Source organism: Ammospiza nelsoni, chromosome 10 (assembly GCF_027579445.1).
Source record: "Ammospiza nelsoni isolate bAmmNel1 chromosome 10, bAmmNel1.pri, whole genome shotgun sequence".
Classification (NCBI taxonomy): Eukaryota; Metazoa; Chordata; class Aves; order Passeriformes; family Passerellidae; genus Ammospiza; species Ammospiza nelsoni.
The window spans coordinates 15,656,918-15,678,241 of NC_080642.1; the positions used below are offsets into that span (position 1 = coordinate 15,656,918).

The 21,324-nt window shown below is 43.2% G+C and overlaps 1 protein-coding gene across 1 annotated transcript; it reads left to right on the forward strand.

Moving 5' to 3' along the window:
- The first annotated feature begins 11,394 nt into the window (after positions 1–11,394).
- LOC132077533 (thiamine transporter 2-like) lies at positions 11,395–21,070 on the forward strand. Its single transcript, XM_059479306.1, has 6 exons — positions 11,395–11,451; positions 13,968–14,133; positions 14,465–15,281; positions 16,765–16,957; positions 18,449–18,590; positions 19,131–21,070. Exons 2-6 carry the CDS (start codon positions 13,984–13,986, stop codon positions 19,308–19,310), a joined length of 1,482 nt encoding a protein of 493 aa, XP_059335289.1. The 5' UTR covers positions 11,395–11,451; positions 13,968–13,983; the 3' UTR covers positions 19,311–21,070.
- The last annotated feature ends 254 nt before the right edge of the window (positions 21,071–21,324 follow it).

Below are 21,324 nucleotides of genomic sequence, written 5' to 3' on the forward strand. Positions count from 1 at the left end.
ACGGCGAATTCCATCTTGCCTGATTTGGCCCCGGCTCTCCTTCCGGGTGCTACAAACGGAGATAACAGTGTGCTGGGGAACATTCTAATGGTTTTTTTTTTTAACCAAGTCACTTAAAAGATTCGGTCTGAAAGAAAAGGAAATAAAAGGCTGTGAGGTAATGGTTCTGTGGGTGAAGCATGTTTTAGTTTTAGGGGTAGGAGTGTGGGTTGTGAAATGAGGAAAGTCAATGTAGGTAACTTAAAATATTACCTACAGAAACTGTGTGTCTGCTGTGCTCTAGTTTAATGAACCCAGCCTGGGAGCAGGGGCAGGTGAGCTGAGCCAGCCAGATTCATTTCAGTGTGCCAAGGAGCTGGGTCACAGGCTGCACCAACACCAAAGTGCTACATTAATATTTCCTGGTTGGCCCACACCGTAACATCGGACTTTCCAGATTACTGTTTCTGAGCTCTGGACTGTAGTATTGGCAGGGACACACGAGCAGCATTGAGTATTCATGGAAATGGGGTTTTTTCGTTTCCTTAACCATATATTCCTTGCCATGACTTCCTGCCAGCTTGTTACATGTCTGAACTATTTCATCTGCAACAGAGTGAGCTTAAAAGAAATTTGAAATGGGGCCTATATTCTCCAAATCTGTGTTTTCTAGAATGCATTAATGTGCTTCATAAAAAATAGCTGTAGTTTGTTGCTTTCCCAAACTGTACCAGAGTATTGTAACTCCTAACATTCAACAAAAATACACTCAATCTTACAATTGCCTCGCACAGCTCTAGAGAAACCACCAGGGAGAGGCTCTGTCACCACTCCAAGTACATTGTTGGAGCCACTGCTCAAGGATGGAACTTTCCCATGCTGTTTAGGGATCTTTGTGAAACTACTGTGATGGCTGCAGGCCATGTCCTGCCAGCCAGTGCTCACAGGAGCTGCTGCCAGCTCCAGGTGCTTATAGAGTAACCTGAGCTTAAGTGTTTAAGCTCTCTCTCAAGGTGGAGTCAATGGACAGTCATGGGCAGTGCATAATTACATGCCTTCTATGCTTCACAGGGTGCCAGTACCTCTCTCAAAGGGTGATTTGTATAAGTAGAAACAGCTTGAACTCTAGAACAGACTGTTACTCAGAGAAATTAATTTCTCTATGTAGTAGTGAGAATTGAGGGAATTTCATATGAAATTTCATATACATGAGCAACCTTGCAGTGTGCATGGCATCACATACACTGGACATGCTGCTCTGCAGAGCCACAGAAACTGGCCAAAGGATGGGGAGGAGGCAACAAAGAACCCATGCCCTAATGAATGCAGCTTTTTGTAACTGTCTTATGGATCATAGTGCAATGCCACAAAAGTTTAAAAAGATCAATGCTCTCAGTATGCAGCTATCTCTGCGCTGCTTTAAAGACTGTCAGCATTAGGCAATACCTGAAACTAGCTGACTAGAATGGTAGTTTTTTTCTTTTACATACATTTTCTTTTACATTTGGGTTTCATGGATCCCAAATCTATTATACCTACACCCAGCTTTGGCGTTTCATATACCATTCCCTAGGCCATGCTGTTATCCATATGGAGGTGCCCTTGCACCTCATACCTTCCTTGTGACTCTACAGCTCTGTATCTTCTCCAGAGTGTTTCTTGGACAGAATCTTCTCATCTGAGCTTTGACACTTCTACCTAAGCCCCAGCAGTTTGGATACCAGGGCAATGACACTCCTCAGACAGCGCTCACCCCATAGTCCTGCCCTCAGGCAGTTCCATCACACCAGTGGTTCCCACAACTGACCGTGGCTGGCCATGTGCCTTGTCACAGCTGGACATGTGCTCATTTTAAAAGGTGTTCCTTTTATCTCATTTTTTTGTTTGATTTAGGAAATTAGGTTAAGATTTAGATTTGGAACAACAGCCACAAGGAGGGCCCCAACTTCAGGAGCGCTGTCATTTTGTTTGTACTTGGTGTATACAAAGTACCTACAATTTGCACAAAGTAGTTAAAACAATCCAAAAAGATTTAATGCAAACAGCTGAAGAAAGTTCTACTGGTTGTGATATGACACATAACTGTATCTTATCATTCTTTACCTTCACAAACCCCTAATGGAAACAGAAGGCAAAAGATACATAAAAACAAGGAGGCGCTTATATTTGTTTTTCTTTATTCCCTGGGAGTGAGGGGACAGTTACTGTTGTCCACCCTGACCCAACCAAACTTTCAACCTGGTTTCCTTTGGCACCGGTGTGACCAAGTGAGGCCACGTGGGCTGGCCAGGGACTGCCACACAGCCAAGAGATGAGGCAGCCAGGCCCCATGGTGGCAATGGCACCTCCAAACCTGTTCCTGGCTCAGTTGCAGGTGCCATTTAAATGTGTTCAGTGTCTTAACGCTACTGCAGTTCAAAAGGTACACCTTGAGGGGGCCACCAGGTCAAGGGAAGCCATCATTTCCCTGCCCTGGGGCCTGTGTAGGGAGGTCTCCTCAGAGGGTACAGCCAAAGCATGACAGGTATCAGCCACAAGCTGTGAAAAGAGAAACTCCTATCAGACATAGAGAAACCACAGCAAGGGAATGAGGCACTGGGACAGGTTGCCCAGGATGGGAAAGCCTTGTTTGAATAGCCCTGCAGATACTCAAGCTGGATGTGGTCTTTCCCTGAACATGATCTTAAACTTGGGTTCCTTCCCAAGCCACAATCAACCCTAAATTATTTTTCTGGGTTTTTTCACATTTAGCTGTTTGTTTCTTATTTTAGTTCCCTGACTTGTCTTCCTGACTTGACTTTGCTGTAAGTTTCTCAGCTTCCCTTCCTCCTGTTGTCCCTCCTCAGATCCCCTCACAATAACTGCACACACAGTAAGGCAGAGCAGCAAAACACGGACTGACAAAGTGTTCATCCTCTCCTAAGCTTCCTCTCCTGTTGTTCCAGGGGCCAGAGAAAGCAGGCTCAAACCCCTCCTGTGTGTCTAACAGCAAAGATAGCCTAGGTGCCACTGCTACAGTCAGTCCTGTGGAAGAAATGCATTAGGGAAAACTGAGCCTTTTCCCAAGTAATACTGGGGAACTGACAGTTCTGAGCAGCTTGGGGATGTTAAAGAGGAGAGCTGGGGCATCAAACTGCTCTCAGACACCATCTGCAAAGCTACAGCCACAGGCAACTTTCTCTGGTCACCAAGCTGCTGCATCCTGATAATATACTTCCTCTTTCATATCCCAAAGAACTTTTACTCACAGAAATATTTGCTGAAAGTCTGAAGTGCTGAAGAGGGCTTAATAGTTCAACCTTGATAAACACCTCCATACAGGGCAAAAAATTTGGTGGGGAGGGGATGGGCTTACCACATCATTCTCCCCATCACAGAAAAGCACAGGAGCAGTCTGCCTGGTTTCCATGCAAGGGTTAAAATACTTCATGGACTTTTGAAGAGAAAGAGAAGGAATTTTATAATCATTAACCATTTGATTATTGTCACTTTATGTGCTTAGGTCTAACATTAAAGATGAAAGACTAAAGTAAAGAACTTGAATGTCAGCCACTGTTAGTATCTTTACCTGTGCCCTACAATAAGATGAGAAACATACTGCCAGTTGTTAATGAGCTAGCAGATAACAAGTTTCCATGTTTTCCATCCTCACAAAGAGATATTGTTTTATTGCTTATTAGTGCCTTTTCTGGACTGATGTGAATAAAACTGTACAGCAATACTGCTGATCATCCAGGAAACACAGAACCAGATGGGGGAAATTCCCTTCTGTAATTTCCAGAGGTTTAGGGCTCCTTTGATAAAGCAAAGTGCATGAGAAGGCAGTAGCCGGAAGGAACGTGGCCAAATACGGGGATTTAATAATTGCATAATCTCTGATGAGTAAATGCATAATAAGCACCGAGCACAAAAGTTCCAGGGGTAACTTGCTCAATATCTCTGGAGCTGTGATGTAGAGGCTGTGATGCAATCCAGTGATTTCAGGCAATTCAGTACCTGCATGACTGACAAAAGTTGTTATCTGAGGAAGAAGCCAATTTTCACTAATTAGAGGTTGCACTTCATATGTTACAGATCTAGAAATACCATTGAATGACATTGCTTTGATGCAATTATGGACAAGATCTGTGCCTGTTGGGAGAAATTAGCTTCCCATCTATCGAAAGTGCAGGTTATGAGTAGACCTGGTGCACCTGACATGAGCATCCTGGCAGCATCCCAGCATTGCTGATTGCCTCCTGCTACCTACATGCAGAAGCTAAATATCTAATGTTCTGAAGGAAGATTTCTCCCTGCAAAGTTAACTCTCCTCTGTCTACAGTCCCTTGGGGTAGCCGACCACCTTTTCACAGAAAGGGACCTCTCAAATGTGATGGCAAAGCCTATAACTGGAAAGAAGAATGAAAAAAAGTCTTCATTGGATTTGTGTGTCAGGGTTTTGGGTAGGCACTGGTGGTGGATTCTCTGCTAGAATCTTCTCCCATGTCTGGCAGAGCCAATGCCAGCTGGCTCCAAGGAAGGACTCAGTGGACAAGGCTGAGTCCATCACTGACAGTGGTATCATCTGTGGGATAATGTATTTAGGAAGGGGAAAAAACCCTGTGCAACTGCAGCCAGAGAAAAGAATGAGTATGTGGGGGATAGATGTATGAAACCACTCTGCAGACCCCAAGTGCAGTGCAGAAGGAGGGGCAGGACCACGCCAGGTGGAGCCAAAATCCACAGCCTGAATGCGAAAATGCCTTCTGATACCGATAAAATGAGGGCTTGCACTTTAAAAATGTTTAATTCAGAAAGAGGAGAAAAAGATACTGTGCCTTGGCAATTATCGAAGAGAAATATGTGACATTTTCTGAATTTTGAGAGTAAAATACAAGAACGGAAGTAGGGAGGAAGAAAATCTGTGACTTAAATTTTTCTTTAAAATGCAGTTTTAGGTTGGCTGAAACTGTTCATTAATTCAATTGAAACATGGTTTTGTATAAAATTAGAAGAGAACTATTAAGAAAATAGGAAGCTGCTTTTTTTGTGTTCTGTTTGCTTCCTCAGGAAGACCTAAGACAAATAATCCAAGCCTTATAAAGAAAAGAGAATAAAGAACTAAACAACATGAAGTAGTAATGTTTTAAGTCAACCAAGAGAAATCATGAAGGTTTTACTAAGTCCTACTTGACATACAGAATATGTGATTACTTGGACTACTCAGTACATTGTGAACACAGCCAGCGTTTTGTCATGTCTTACTGGAAGACCAGCTTAAAAATACCCAGCAATACCTGCTTATTTGGGATTGCCACACAAAAACCAATCAAGACTGTTTTGAATAGCTGTTAGTTAACAGTGGAGTGGCTGTGTCATGAGAGCTGGCAGAGCAGCTGTGGACACAGGCCCTCTCAAGACAAGAGCTGCAATCACTGCAGCTTTTCACCACTACAGGGTTGCGTTATAGGGACTTTCCTGTGAGGAGCTTTAAACCACAGTTGCCCAAACCCACTGCCTTGGACTTCCCTCTTTCCAAGAGGCCTGCTCTTTTCCCAAGGAAACCACACCACCACATCCCTTCCATCCTGACTCTTACAGGTTATTTGCATAACACAACTGAGATCACTGACTCTCTCACCCTCCTATAGCCCTTTTCTGGACCTTGGTTATCACCCCCTGATTTCTGCAAGAGGCATTTGGAGGTCCTAGAAAGAGCAGCTTTGCCCTAGCTCCTGTGAAGGAAGCCATCTGCCCGGGTAATTTTTCCTCTTTTTCTGCAGGGTTCTCTTGGCTGCTTCAAGCACTCTCTTGCTTGTCCCCATTTTCAGAGTCTTTCTTGCTTACTGCCAGTCCAGACAACTGCAGCCAGCCCCAGAAGTGCCCTGTTGGTTGGCTCTTGGCTAGGGCTTTGCGGGTGGTGCAGTCCACTCAAGCCTGCTCACAGTCATCAGGGCTCCTGTAAACAAGGCAAGACCCAGAGACAGAAAAACTGTTTTAAGCCAGAAGAGATTTTAAGTCAAGCAGTCTGGGCTTGACAGAAATCTGCTATTCCAAAGTGACCTGTGTTTTTCAAGAACATCTCCTCAAGTAAGTAGGCTCAGCCTTCCTCAGATCACAGACTGGTCCTTTTTCTATTTGTGTTTGTACCTGACCTGGGCCATCGAGGCATATGGCAACCAGGGCCAGAGCTCCCGGGTATAACATACACTGTAACTGCTTTGCCTTTGAAAGAACTCACAGGAAGGTGAAGGAACATGGAGAAAAACTTGGACCCCATTAAAAAAAGATATTCTTCATGAGAGGGATAAAACCTAACACACTGTTAGTGAAAAAAGCCAAACAAAACCAAAACCCCTAAAGACTTTAATAACTCTATGATCAAAATTCTTTGGAGCTGGCAAGAAATCAGGGTATTAGAAGAACTCAGGACATTTTAAGTGAAAGAATTCTTACATTTAAGCAAACACTAGCAGCATAATGGACCTATTTTAAGTCTGTTTCAGTTGTCAATAGAGGTTTAGCATTAAATGAAGCAGCCAGCTTGTTATGACCACTTATGAAAATGTGACAAATGCTCTTCCAGCAGGACTTTACACTACCTGGGCTGTTGCAATGATTTAGAGTCTCCCGTGGTGTCTGTAATGAGATGAACCTTGAGGTTAAAGAAATATAGAGAGGATATGCTGAGCTGAATGAAACTTCCTACACACAGAGGTTGTGCAAACATAAATTTGCATCTCTGAAACGAGATATGCGTCTGTGACAGCAGGACAATATCTGCCACTAGTGGAATAAGTCTACAGGGGAACACACCCTGGAAAGTGCTATTTCAACATGGAAAGTGCCTTAGAAATCCCTCCAGGTTTTTCCTCTCATTTCTCTTTGACAAACCACAGTGAGTGAGCATTAGCATTAGTCACTACAAGTATTAACCATTTCAAATGAGATTTCTCTGACGTATATATCACTTCCCTTTTGTTAATTAACTGGAGATTTTAAAGGTATGCAATCCAAAAAAGACTAAAGCACAGGTATTGAATTGGATTGTATGGCATTGTTACAAAAACTACAAATAAGATGTTAAAGTCACCAGGCCAAATCATCAAGGAGCAAACTTGGAGATAGGGGAGATTTTTTTGGTGCTGGGATAAGCATCCTACATACATCTATTTCCAGCTGTGGTTAGAAATTCTAAACATGAAGCTTAATAGAGTCTTTCATATTCTTCCTCATCTCTTAAAAGCAATGCTTTTTTGCTCATTTTTTGTTACCATGTGTCACTTTTTTCTCACCAGAATCATCTTTCCCCAGTTCATTGAGAAACAAAAAACTACTGTTCTTCCTTTAAACCCTGATGGCTTCTATGCCATTAGAAGAGCTGACAGACAGTGTAGGGGACTGAGGGATACCAGAGCCCAGTGCACTCAGCCACAGTCAGCACTAGCACAAAAGTCAGCCGCAAACTTACAGCAGTGACCTCGTAATATTTAATTAGAAAGGAAAGTCCTTAGAGAGTTCCACTGACAAAAGAGTGGTCCCTGTACTCCACTGATGATCCAGAAGAAAAATATAAGGAAAACTAAATGACCTAGTTAAGGTATAACCTGTTCTTCTGTAGATCTTTCTGTTCTGCTGACATTGAATGAAACACAAAAGTTTTCTCCACCTTCCAACACCTGACTGCTTTGCATGCCTCAGTTGGGAGAGCAGAGTGTGCTTTGTGCCAGTAAGAGGGAGAAAGTAAAAGCTTGTTCAATCAACCCAGTCCTCAGATAACCAAACCCAGTCCTCAGAGAGTGGGAAACACCTTTATCTGGAAACCTCCCAAGATCTGGGAGAGATTTTTGTAAGAGGCACAGAGCAAATCAGAGAGCTGTAATGCAGGGCACTGCCATGCAAATAAGGATGCCTGTAAAGCCTTGGCAATGCTTCCAAAGGGACACCCACTGCAATCAGGTGCTCCTTGCTCAGTCTCTCACAACTACATCAGTGATCTCTCACCTAGAGTGAATTCAGCATCTAACCTGTAACCAAAAGGAGACAAAGCAGCCAGTTTGTCAGACCTATATTGCAGAAAGGTAATGCAACCTAACTTTCCCTGGCCAGTAAGAGGAGATTAAGAGGGTAAATGCCTTAAAACCAGCATTTGCTCAGACTTCTTTGTTTACAAAAGGTACATAAAGCATGGCCAAAGTAGGTTCAACCAGTCTTTATAAACTCATCACAGGACTTCTGTGTGCTCCATACCATGTTGGTAGCACATTATAACAAGAGGTCCAGGTCTTGTTGGTGCCCAAGTGTGCCAACACAAAAATGCTGCCTGTAAGAAAAAAGAATTAAACCCCCTCAAAATGTCTCAGGGTGATGATTAATGGCACAGCTGTTTGTTCCAGCTCCTGCCCTGCTACCAGCAGCCACTACTGTGGCATGGTGCCAGTGGCAATGGGCACTCCAGTGACAAGAGTTAAGAAGAGTGAATAGGTAAAAAGGGTAGGCATTATCCTTAGGTAAGGTACAGCATAGTAAAAAATAGCCTTATAGAATTACTTTTTAATAAGGAAGCAGCTGTAAGTGTACATTTAAACCAAGTACCTGTGACATTAGTTTGAATGTATTTCCTAACCTACCCCTTGGAGTAATGCCCTTAGTACCTTCTATCTAAATACTCCAAATCAAACTTTGCATATTCATTTTTGTGTCTCAGATGAAAATCACCTGAGCCCAGGATGTGAATGTCTTGCTACGTCAGGAACCTGGGGCAAGATTCAGCTGAGACACAAGTCATGGAAACACTCACCCACACACTGTGGAATTCAGGGCCAGCCTGCAGAGAGAAACTTGTTCCCAAAGTGAGCATGCAGTACATGAGAAAAGATAAAGATCAGTTGATCTGTATGTCAGAACATGAACTTGTCCTGTGAGTACTCTTGGGTCTGAGAAATCTGACAGAAATACACTTTATTCTAACTGCCATCGAAACCTTTCTGTGCATAGGCTGTATTTGACCACAAATGGAGAAAAATCTTCAGTATTTTTCTGGAAGGAAACTATTTTTCTAAAGGAAGTGATAGCCATAGAAAATTTTCTTTGCTATTACTTCCTTTAGAGAACAAAGTACACATTCTTCAAATAGAATAAGCTATCAGTTTGATTGAAGAAGCCTCTTTGTCTGAGTTGGGCAGGTATCAAGAAGCAGATTTGATTTGTAAGCTGATGTTCAGTGCCCAACCAGACAGAGAGACACCTCATGCTGCCACCATGAGCCTTTCAGCCTTGGTGCCATCCTGTGAAGCACCAGAGATAATATCAGGATTGAGTCCAAAGGGCAGCAGAGGCAGAAGGGAGTATCAAGATGACAAAGATTTTCAGTCTTGTTCTTTTACTGCCTTTCTTCCCCTCTCAGAATTTTCCTATCTCCTTGATTCGTTAGAGACTATATTAGATTAATTTTTCAGGACACACCACTAGCATAAAACTCACCTTTCCTCCACTCTTACAGAATCTTCCCTTTCCCAAGTGAACAGAATTGTGATGCCAGCTAGAAACAGATTGCCCAGCCCACCCTCCAAGCAGAACAACATTTCTGCATCTGACTACACTTGGTGAAAAGAGTGTAGTTCCCTTCAAACCCAGCAGCTAAGCTCTGCTGCAGGCTCCTTATAGCATAGGGCTCAAGTTGACCAAAAACTTGCATAAGCTTACAGTCTTCTATTTGGCATTCAGAAGTGAATCAGTGAAAAAGCATGAAATTTTAACTACAAACAAGATGGATTGAAGACTATGGGAAAGAAGAAATAAAGGATAAAAGAGGATCGGAAAGCAGAGAAACCAATCATCAATGCTTGGAACTTACTTAAATCATTCTTTCTAATTATTGCACTACAGGAAAAACAGAATTTTGCAGTTTTTCTCAGTGTCAATAAATTTGAGTTGGATTCTTCAGTAAGTCAATGCAAACACCAAGTAATACTGTTCCCCTCAAGAGTTCTCTGCATTTTAGCAAGCGTTTGTGAGAATAAAACCAAATGCAGGTATTCTCACTGTTCTCTCAGAGGGGCCGTCACCTCCTATAGCTGCAGGGTCAATGGAACAGGAGAACCAAGACAACTCTGGGATCAGTATCAGCAGTGACTGATGGCTGGGAAAGAGCCCTAAGGAATTATTACATTCCTTCCAGGAGTTAGTTTCACACGCATTAGAGAGGCTGCCAGCATGTGAGGAGTGTCAGATGATGCACCATGCGTCACAAGGTTCAGCTGGAGAGAGTCCTGTGAGGAGCAGGAGTGGAACATGATGATCCCCATGGCTCCCTCCCAGCTCTAGGTGTCTCATGACTCCAGAAGTGCACAGCACTGCCCCAGGCAGGAGGAGATGGTTTCATGGACAAAGGCCAACAAAAAAGCTATAAAGGCAAGAGGCAGGGATGGCCCCTCTAACATCACTAATCCTGTAATATTGGATTGTTGAGGGATAGAAGGCAAAGGTTGCAAAACCTGGCCAAGAGTGCAGGCAAAGGTGGCTGAGCTGAGATACTTGTCTGACCCAGCAAGGAATGTCATACCTTTTTCATATTCATGTATGTGTCCATAAAATTACTGTTCCATTTTACTGTGTGTGAACCAAGGTGCTGCCTTCCTCTGGTTGGATAATTCACTGTTATTTACAAATATTTACACATTTTCCTACTGTATCAGTCATATTCCTAAATAATTATTACATCACTCATTCCAGACCTACATGCTGTGAGACCAGGGTGGGAGTGGATCTAAATTTGTGTAAATATTTTTGGTGAAAGTCTGTACATTTCACAGAATGTACTCTGCTGTTGTGAGTCCCACAGAAACTTCTGAAGCTGGCTATAGGGCAGCTATCCCCATCTTCAGCAGCACTGTAAGAACCTGTCAAAGCAAAAAATCTGACAAATTTGCCAGCAAATAAGTCAAGAGGAAGCAGAGCAGGGTGTTTTACTTTTTACCTTTTAAATTTTTAGAATAGTTTTAAACCCCATGTAAGTGGTGTGGATACCTTCCAACCTTACGGCAGTGGTATTTGCTCACCCTCACCTCTGTAACTACCCACGCACAGCTACTGCTCCCTCTTTAATATAGGTCAGTTTGAGGCACAGATGGCTCCCAAGACACATATCCTGTCAAATAGACCCCACATTCTTTGGGAACAGAACTTCCTCTATTGATTTTGTGCCAGTCAGGCACTAGACTGTAGTTTGGGTCTTGATTCACTGCTGCCTTGGGGCAAAGTCAGGCCAGGATTATTTGGCTGTTCCTTTAAGGGTGCTGAAAGAAAGCCAGCTGGAGGCCTTTCCAAAGGAGGTGTCAGAGCAAGCTGTAACACTAGAAGAACAGGAGAAGCACAAAACCCAAACAGAGTCCAGCAGCTGCAATACACACAGGACAACCAGAAGTAAGACTGGGAATACCAAAAGGAGGCTTTTCCCTTGGAAGTAAGAAAGGAAGAGCTCCAGCACAGAAGGTATGATTATATATGAACTTTAGAAATATGAAATCCTGCAATGACAAAGGAAAGTGGGAGGAAAGAAGAGAGCAATTCAGCGGGGAGCTGGGGGTCTGTGTTAGGCTGTGTGTAGAAGAGCTGACAGCTCTGGCACCAAGAATTGCTGAAGGAAAAAAGAAACAGAGGATTTTTTTGTTGTTGTTGCAAAACACCACCAAGGCATCCTAAAATCTCTTCAAAAGTGAACAAAACCTAGATTTATAAAAGAAAAATTGACCACATGGGATGACTGAACAAGGAACAAATTGGATCCTTCCCCCTCAAGCAGCAAGGCAGAGCTGTGGTTGTCAGAGGTTTGTGGTTAGGAATGCAGAAAGGAGGGCTTGTACAGCAGCTGCAGAGCTGGAGGGGCTTCCCCAAGGGCTGGGGTGTGAGTGGAACACAAAGCCCAGGGCAGGTGAGGTGACACCCCCTTCCACTCCCCAAGGGCAGAGTGGGCTGCCCTGAGAGCCCTCAGCCCCCTGCCCCTCCCAGCCCAGCACCAGTGACAGGTTTCTCTGCACAGCTCCTTGTATCAAGTGGGAAAATTCTCACCTCACCTACCAGCCTAACCCTGGCAGCTCAAAGAGCAGAAGTGCAGATTGGAGAGGTACAGGTGTAGCCCCAAACCCTGAACAGTGCACAGCTGGCACTGTAGGGATGCAGTGACCAGGACACACCTCAAGTTCTTCTGTGTACAGCAGAAACCATGAATTCCTGCACAGGATGGCAAAGCCCTGCCACCCATGGGCAGCATCCCAGGGGCAGCACAAGTGCCCTGCAAGCCCTGCAGAGGCAGCAGCTGCCCACTCACCTCCCAAGGTGTGTGTGACATTTTGACAAGCTACATAAGACTTGCTGCCCTTGTTTCACACAGCCTGCTGGGGGTGAGCAAACAGGGCAAGACCTGAAACGGGGCAGAGAATCTAGGCTGGAAAAGGAAAAATATGCCCTGGCTACGTCCCAAAGCTGACTTGTACAAATGTTTCTCATTACTGTGTTAGAGATGGTCTCCACCCCGCTCTCTGGTGTGATTATCTCAGAATCACACAAAGCATGCCCATGGCACTAGGTGCTGTATGGCTTTAATAATTACCAGGTGGGAGGAGAGCAGGGGATGTTATGGTGACTCAGTGAGCACGATCCTGGGCAGGGCTCAGACTGGTCCTGCCAGAGCCACGTTTGCAGCAGGCTGGTGTTCCAACAGCCGGGAGGAAGGAGGGGCAGAAACGCTTCTTTCCTGGAGCAGCACTCAGTGTGTCAGTCCTCCCCAGCTTGGGCCACCTTGCCATCTAGTGGTTCACACTGCAGAGCTGACACAGAGCTGGGTTCCTTCGTGCTGCAATCCTGTAATGCCCATGCTTTTGGCCTTTATGCACCAAAGGAAGAACTTCAAATTCCCTTGGATCTGCACTCATTTCTTAGAGTGTCAGGCTGTCAGTAAAACGTGCTGTCATAGCATGAAGTTAGAAAAGAAGATGCATAATGCCTACTGCCTTGTACATATCACATCCTATAAAAAGGGTCCTCTGCCCATCTTATCTGAAGTGATATACTCATCAGGACATGACTGCTTTGGCCTGAATAGACCTTCCTTCAGCTTTTACAAAAAAATTTTGTGAAAAAACACTCCTTCATTTTAAAGATTTTTATAAGATTCATTTTCTGTCAAAAAAAGAAAGAGTTATCAGTAGGGAAGTAGATAAAGGTCAAAACTGGAGTGATAGAAATCCAACCTGCTAATATACAAAGTCCAAAGGGCTCCAAAAGATAAACTGCATGCATTAAGGTTCTTGACATTGCCTATACTAACATGAATATGGATGTTAACTTCCTTTGCATGTCCCCTTTACACCCATTTTTACTTTTGTTTGGGCTCTGTCCAGCAGAGTTGCAAATTTTAATTTATTCAACCACCTCACCTAGTGACAAGAACAAAAATACCTGCTTCATTTCATTTCAGCATGAACTGTTAACCTTCTGTGACCACGTTTATAAATGGAAAATATGATGTCTGTATCCAAAATGGACTTCTCATGCAGATAATCCCAGATGAGAGTCTGGCTTGATATAATTTCTGTATTTCTTAGCAGCTCCATCTGCAAGGCTCCAGAGTTATCTTTGTCATATAAAAGGTGCTTGGCTGTGATCAGTCACGGAGTCAAGGGAAATCTCAGTACTCAACTGTCTTCAGCCACTTCAATCTAGAAAGGCTTTTCCTGTGTTTATCTTGCTCAGTGCAGATAGAATGACAGGGTAGTTTGTCTTCCAGTTAAGGATCTTCCAATTCATTTTTTATGCCCTTTCTACAAAGAGAGCAGCAGACAAATGTAAGGAACAGCTATTCACTTTAACATGATAAATAAAAATTCTTTTGAACCATCATCCTCTAAAGAGTACTCCTTAGCATTAGAAACCACAAAATAAAAATCAGTTACAAGATCTCTTTGCACTTGCATGGGCAGTGTCATTATTCTAACAAACTTTATCTTCAGCTTTGCTGTAGAGGCCATGGGCTGCTGGAAGCAAGAGAAAACCAGCACCTGGTTTTTTCCCACCCTGATCCTCTGCCTCTATGGATTCTTCTACATGACGAAACCATCAGAACCTTTCCTAACACCCTATCTAACAGGACCAGATAAAAACCTGACCACAGATGAGGTATGGCTTTATTCTATGATTTATTTTAACTGTATTGAAAAGAGAAATGGAAAACACTGTTTAATTTTTTTTAAAAGGATGAAAAGAAAAAAAAAAGCACAAATTTAACTAGCTCTGACAGGTTGCAATTTGCAGCAGACTGCATAAATAAAATATCCATTTAACGGATCCAAGATCCATTTGCCTGCCCAACAGTCCCATGCTGATTCAATGTGGTTGTATATTTTATGAATTCCTTCAGAGAAAAAACTCCCCTCTACAACACCATTTAAAATACATGAACTTCCTTTCCTCAACAATAAGAACACTGACATCTCCTCTTCCGTTCTAGGTTACCAACCAGATTTTTCCAGTCTGGACATACTCCTACCTGGCTCTCCTTTTCCCAGTGTTCCTGCTCACAGATTACGTGCGCTACAAGCCCGTCCTCCTCCTGCAGGGCCTCAGCCTCATCGTCACGTGGCTGCTGCTGCTCTTTGCACATGGAGTGGTGGCCATGCAGCTGGTGGAATTCTTCTATGGCATGGTCACAGCCACCGAGGTGGCCTATTACGCCTACATCTACAGCGTGGTCAGCAGCCAACACTACCAGAGGGTCACCAGCTACTGCAGGAGCGTCACTCTGGTGGCAGCCACCGTGGCCGCCGTGCTGGGACAGCTGCTGGTGTCCTTAGCAGGCGTCTCTTACTTCCACCTCAACGCCATCAGCTTGGCTTCCGTGTCCTTGGCGTTCGTGTGCGCGCTCTTCCTGCCCATGCCCCAGAGGAGCATGTTCTTCCACAGGAAAGATGCCCCTGAGCCTGTGCCAGAGCCTGGCAAAGGGCTGGCCGTGGGCACTGCCCCCAGGCCCCAGAGCTGCCAAGAGGAAAGGAGCCCTGCTGCTGCTGCCGGGGCCCCGAGCCCCCAGCCCCAGGCCGGCAGTGCCGGGCCCCACAGGCACCTGCTGGGCGTGCTGCTGCAGCTGGGCAGGGACCTGAGGCACTGCTACGGCTCCCGCAAGCTCCTCTGCTGGTCCCTGTGGTGGGCTCTGGCTACGGCCGGCTTCAACCAGGTGGTGAATTATGTCCAGGTGCTGTGGGACTTGCGAGCCCCCTCGCACACCTCCGCAGTGTACAACGGAGCTGTGGAAGCCATAGCAACGTTTCTGAGTAAGTCAGTGTTTAAACATTGACCACAATGACAGCCTCTGAAGTTTCACTTTAGTAAACTTTCTAAGTGCCATTCCATTACAGGCGCTCCAGGGAGCCAGTGCACACCCTGTGCATTCCAGACCTAGGTCTTTGATGTACAACAGTTCAAATGTGAGTTATGTTAGTTTTTCTTTTATAGCCGACAAATAACTGTATTTTACCAGTATGCAGAAAGTGTGCAAGTCACACAGACATTGCATCTAGCTGGTAAATCCATTCAGAAGCACCCCTGTTTCTTTGGATGAGGCTACTGTGTGTTGGTATTTTTTCCCCCAAAGAAAATATTGCATTGTTTCTATAACAGTGCTATCAGCTTACACAGTTAAGAGAAATTTTCTGTGAAAATTTTACACAAAATGAACATAATCCTCTCTTTTTTTTTTTTTTCCTAGTGAAACACCCTTGTGCAACCAGACAAAAAGAAAAATTTTAGTCGTTGCATGATACAAAAATTTTCAGGGGAAAAAAGACCCTATGAATCCTTACGATACTGATCTGAACCATTCCATTTTTGTACCAGGAGCATTGCTCACATCACACATGCAAAGTGAGGTTATCAAAAGGTAACATCAGAGGATACCACCCTGCCTTGGTTCACATTGTGCTATTGTAAAGAACTTGCACAAGATGTGGGGGTGTGTTTTATCAGGAAAAATAAACACATCTGCACCACACCTAATCATTCAGGTCACCCTTACAGTCTTTAAGGAGAAACAGATACCACTCTTGCAGCAGGCAACTAAACAGACCACATGAATCATGAATTTGAAGACCTCCTGTAGTATCTACTCCTTGATGAATTTCTCTCTCATGGACTTGCCTAGTTCTCAGTGTATAAGTATAGAAGTTTTTAAATATAATTTATAGAAGTTTTTAAAAGGGTCTGGGACCCCTAAGATGGGCAGCCAGGTGGCTCTACTTTGCAACAGATGCATCTTCTAGGAGGTCCACAAAAAGCAAACCTATCCTTTCTTGTTCCTTGGATATACTTCCTTGATGCCTCAAAACTCACTTTTTTGACAGTTTACCTCTCTATGAGGTGCACAGAGCTAAACTGTTCAATAGAAGGTTTACTAGCCTAACTAGGAGAAGGTGGAAGAATTTCCTTCTTGAACTCCAAACCATGTTCCTAATTCTCTCCCCAGAGAGCCATGCTGTGTACAGACACCTAAATAATGAATCCTCCTACATTACAGTAAATTTATCCTGTGAAGTGGAATAAAGCACTAAGAATGGAATGGCATAGACTTGATATATGCTGTTGTCTTAAAATGTCCAGTCATCTGCACAGCTGCAGAAGCCATCAGAAATGCTTTCAAACTTCAGACTACTCTGCTTCATTATTCAGCATTGCCTTTTGATATGTGAGTGTGGCAGGACTTGGTCATACAGGCTGTAGAGCAGATACAATATTTACACATATTTTTTTCTCTTTTTCTAGGCTCAGTAACATCTTTCCTGGTACAATATATGCAGATTAACTGGGACCATTTTGGAGAACTGGCTTTAGGGATCTTCTCTGCAATAGATGCAGGTTGTCTGTTTCTCATGCATTTCTCTACCAGCATCTGGGCATGTTATGCTGGATATCTCATTTTCAAGGCATGCTATGTGCTCCTCCTGACAATAGCAACGTAAGTACAAAACATCACAATGCATCATCCTCATCATGCACAGAATACTGACCCTACTCTGAGTTTGCTTTGGGCATCCTTTTCCTCAGAGGTAGCTGACCTAATGCTTGACATAACTGTTTAGGTAAGGACAAGAACACTTAAATGTCTGGTTATGTTGTTTTCATTCTTCCAAACAACCAGGAGAGAAAAATTGTCAAAAGGACATTGAACATTTACCTAAGCAGAAATTAAACAAAGCACAAGGTAATTTTGTTACTAAAGGCAATGGTAACTGCAAAATGTAGAAGCCATTTTCCTCCTTCCTGGCATGAAAGATGAAAAATGAGCAACAGGGACAAGCATACCTTGACAGCCATCCTTTAGGATCACCAACTGCCTAGACCCCCTACTGATGACCCTTTTAGCATGTCATGAACTGCTTGAATGCAGGAAAAGACTCCACATAAAGTGTACCCTAACATAATTTTATACAATTGATCATAATGATATTAAGATGTAAAGAAGGAATAAAAAGGAGGATAGGACATATAAACTCAGATGAGATCTCATAGGAGACCAAGCTATTCTGTTGTCAGAAATAGAAATGCATAAATAATATTAACAACAAATATTTCGTCCTGTGTAATAAATATAAAATGTTATTGCTCCAGTAATTTTCTTGTTTGGAATGTCTTGAGACATACCACACTATTTCATTAACAAAAATACTGGATGCATTTTGTGTGAAACTCCAAAATTAATCAGATACCACTTTAAAAAATTGCTGACATTATAATGCATGGCAAGGTTATGCCTATCTTGAAGGAAGCCAAGTGAGCTCTTAATTGTCATTTTTGTAGATTGTTATTACATTATAGTTAATTACACCTGGACTATTTCAATATATTCTAAAAAAAATCCCAACAAAGTAAAATCTTGCAAAAAACTCCCAAGCTAAAATTATTGAAAATGAATCCTGAAGTAGTAACACCCTTTTGTTTGTATAGAAACTTTGCAGGTGTATATTGTGAAGAAAGATGTTTTGATTATTGTCAAAAAAGATATTGCAAGTAAAAATCTATGGGCTCTTGACAGAAATAAATAGCAAGTTACCTCCACTGTCAAATCACAAAGCAAAATGTGACTTATTACCATGGATAGCTTGGTCTCTGAAAGCTTCCAGCCATGGACTCTCTACAGCCTGTCTGGCATAGTCTGTGCAGGCAGAGAAGGAGGAAAGGGGAAGGGTACAGAGAGCTGACATTCTACCTGATCATCTGAAAGCAGGGGTTAGAAAAGCAGCCCATGCAGGTCAAAAAAACCCATTAAAATACACTATGATACCCAAGACTTTTTTTGTTTTAGAGAAAGCAATGAAGCAAACAAACAAAGAAGCACCATTTCCTCTGTCCTTGATGGACCATCTGCATGAATCACTTTCTCTTCATCAACTGCTAGACAGCAATAGCTTTCCCAGGGGCAGTGACTAACCTGCCAGTTTCCTGTTAGGTTCCAGATCGCCGTCAATCTGAGCATGGAGCGCTATGCCCTGATGTTTGGATTCAACAACTTCATTGCCCTGCTCATCCAGACCATTCTCACAATAGTTGTTGTAGATTCAAGAGGCCTGGGACTGGACATAGTGACTCAAGTAAGTGCAGTTACCTTACTTTCCTACTTACTGCTCAGCCAAGTCATCTTCAAAATTCCTATGCTAAAGGACAACTTAATTATCTTTCCTCTATAGAAATCCAGACATCATTCTTCCCTTTTGCCTTTTAATGCATTTAGGATTACTGATGCTGGACTGTTACTTTTCAAAGGGAGAACATAACTAACCAGGCCCTGCTATCCAACCAGTTTTAATAGTTAATAGGACACCATCCTCTCTTCCCAAAAGCTCAGACTGGTTTGGCCGGATGCAGAATGGGAGTTCAGGACTGTTCTTATCCCTCTCCCTGTTGGACATTTGTCAAGAGGCGCAAGGAATGGAAGGGCAGTTCTTCATTTCACAGTTATCTGCTGTATCTCAGCAAAAGCTGAGATTTTGCTTAATCACAAAGCAAAAACTCAAGTGTAGAGAAACTGCCAGAACACAAGAAAATCAGAGTGACTCTCATCTTCAGAAGAAGCAGCATTTCTCTAATGTGTTTTTCATTAACTGTTCTGCCTTTTTCTCCTCCTCTCCCAGTTTTTAATTTATGGCAGCTACTTCGCAGTCATACATGGGATTTTCATGATCAGAAGCATTTGTGTACTGGTTTCATGCAAATGCCAAAGGAAAATAGTGAGATCTTGCACAGAGCAGCTGAACCAGGCTGAGCACGAGTCAAGAGAGCAGATTGTCACAAGCCACATGACATGGCTGTAGGAGGCAGGCAGGCTGGAGAAGGGCTTCTCCTGGGAGAAGGGCTCCCAGCAGGAAAGAAGAGCAGCATGCAGGGAACAGCAGTGCAAGAAGAACGTTCAACTGAGCCCTGAAAAGAAAAGCTACGCTGAATCATTCCAGATCTTCAGCACAACATATGCCAGCAGAGAGCTCACCAGAATGGCACTGTGCCAAGAATAAAAGATAAGTTTCTTTAGATTCTTATTTACATGTATATAAATAGCTTAAGGGCAGTAAGTTATACACAGAATCAGAGCAACCACCTTTGCCTCCCCCCATGCATGATGGCAGAGAGCAGAGTTCACCCTGCCTTGCTCATTGTAGCTCCTGAATGTGGTGCTGGCAAAGCTGCTTCTGTCACATTTGCTGATGCAGTGGTTGAGGGTGTGTCTCCCCTTTGCACAGACCTTGTTCTGAACCAAGGAAGAAAAGATCGTGTTTGCATCATTCTATTCTTTCATACCCACTACAGGCAGATGGGGGACAGGCTCCTCCTGTCTCATCCACAGCTCTGCACACAGGCTGCAGAAAGCTGGGCTTGCACAACCTGTCCTGGGAGCTTCACTGCAGCACTGCAACATCACAGTTATTGCTTGGCCCACATTTGAGAGCTACAAACACTGTGCTGACTTCACAGCAACCTCTGCTGAGAAGAGAATAATTCCAGAGACCAAGCAAAAGGCAAGAGCACCTTTGTACTTCCAGTAAAATTAAACTCAGGACTGGCTATCTTCCTCTTTCAGCAGGAAAAAAATAATATGAAAGGGCTTAAGTAGCACAGATTAAAACCAGAGAAGGACATTGTGGAGAAATTTAGCTGATTCCACAGAGGAAAATTCCAGATTAACAGGAATATCCAAGATTTATAACTGAAACAAACAGTGAGCATCATGTGTGTTTTTGAGTGCCAAGTGAGGGAGGTCCACTGATCTTGGCCAAGAATTTGGCAGGATCAGCCAAACTCATGTCAAGAAGCTCCAAGTCCTACAGCTAATTTTGTCCAAAGGACAGTCCAGAAGAAGAAAAAAGACACTAGAAATGAGTTTGCATAGTGAATGTCTAATTTAATATGAACCATATCCATATGCTGAAGTTATTTCTGTACTGCTGTTTGCTTCTAGCTTCCAATATCTACATCTAACTAATAAAAACCACTTAGCATTTACAGAATATTTTTCCTGTAGAGACACAAGCCATCATTTGTACAGATACCAGCTTTTCATACCACTGTGACACACTGCAACACAGACAAAGTGCCCAGAGGCAAGGACAGGACCGAAGCAATTTGTTTCAAGTCACAAGAAGAATCAGTAGGATCTGACAAAATGAACCTGGCTAATTTTTTAGGCCTTTTGTTTACTACTGTGCATTGTGGGGACATTGTCTGTTTTAAACTGGCTCTAAGCAGAACAGTTTAATCATTACAGTCATAAAAATAGGAGATGCACTTAGTCTCCAGTGGCAGTTCATTTCTTACTGCAGAACTGAGGGCATGATGCTCCTGCCTGAAGAAACAGGGACAGAATCCAGGAGAGTAAGGACTATTTTTCTCTTCTCCCTTGTGAGTAGCAATCTTCTTTTGAGGCATTCAGTTTAGAACTAGATGTCAGTCCCGGACTAGAAGTTAACAAGAGCTTGTGTTTAAATCAAAAAGAGGAACTTCATATTTTCAGTTCCATTCTTATGTTCTGGCTAGAGCTAACTGCTCTCTGTGTCTGTAGGATGCCACTGAGGAGCAAAGGACCGAGCAGACACAGTGTATTTCGCTTGCAGCTTTAGAGAAAACCATCTTCAGAAAACAGATAAGACTTCAAAGAAAAAATCTATTCCTATTCTCTCTAATCTCCAAAATAATGATTCTGAGGTTGGAAGCTGGCAGGAAGCATTATGGGGGAAATAAGGGAGGAAGAAGGCAGCTCTTAGGAGTGTTAGGAGGAGAAAGACAAGGCCTTATGTTTTCCTGGGTTTTCAGCTGCAGATCAGAACTCACCCAGCA

What these genes read in the sequence shown, in the direction of transcription:
- LOC132077533 (XM_059479306.1), top strand. Translation starts at nt 13,984, where the DNA reads ATGGGCTGCTGGAAGCAAGAGAAAACCAGCACCTGGTTTTTTCCCACC. An exon ending in CTCCTCCTGACAATAGCAAC is followed by an intron (nt 16,958 to 18,448) that starts GTAAGTACAAAA and finishes GTTTCCTGTTAG; the next exon opens with GTTCCAGATCGCCGTCAATC. An exon ending in GACTGGACATAGTGACTCAA is followed by an intron (nt 18,591 to 19,130) that starts GTAAGTGCAGTT and finishes CTCCTCTCCCAG; the next exon opens with TTTTTAATTTATGGCAGCTA.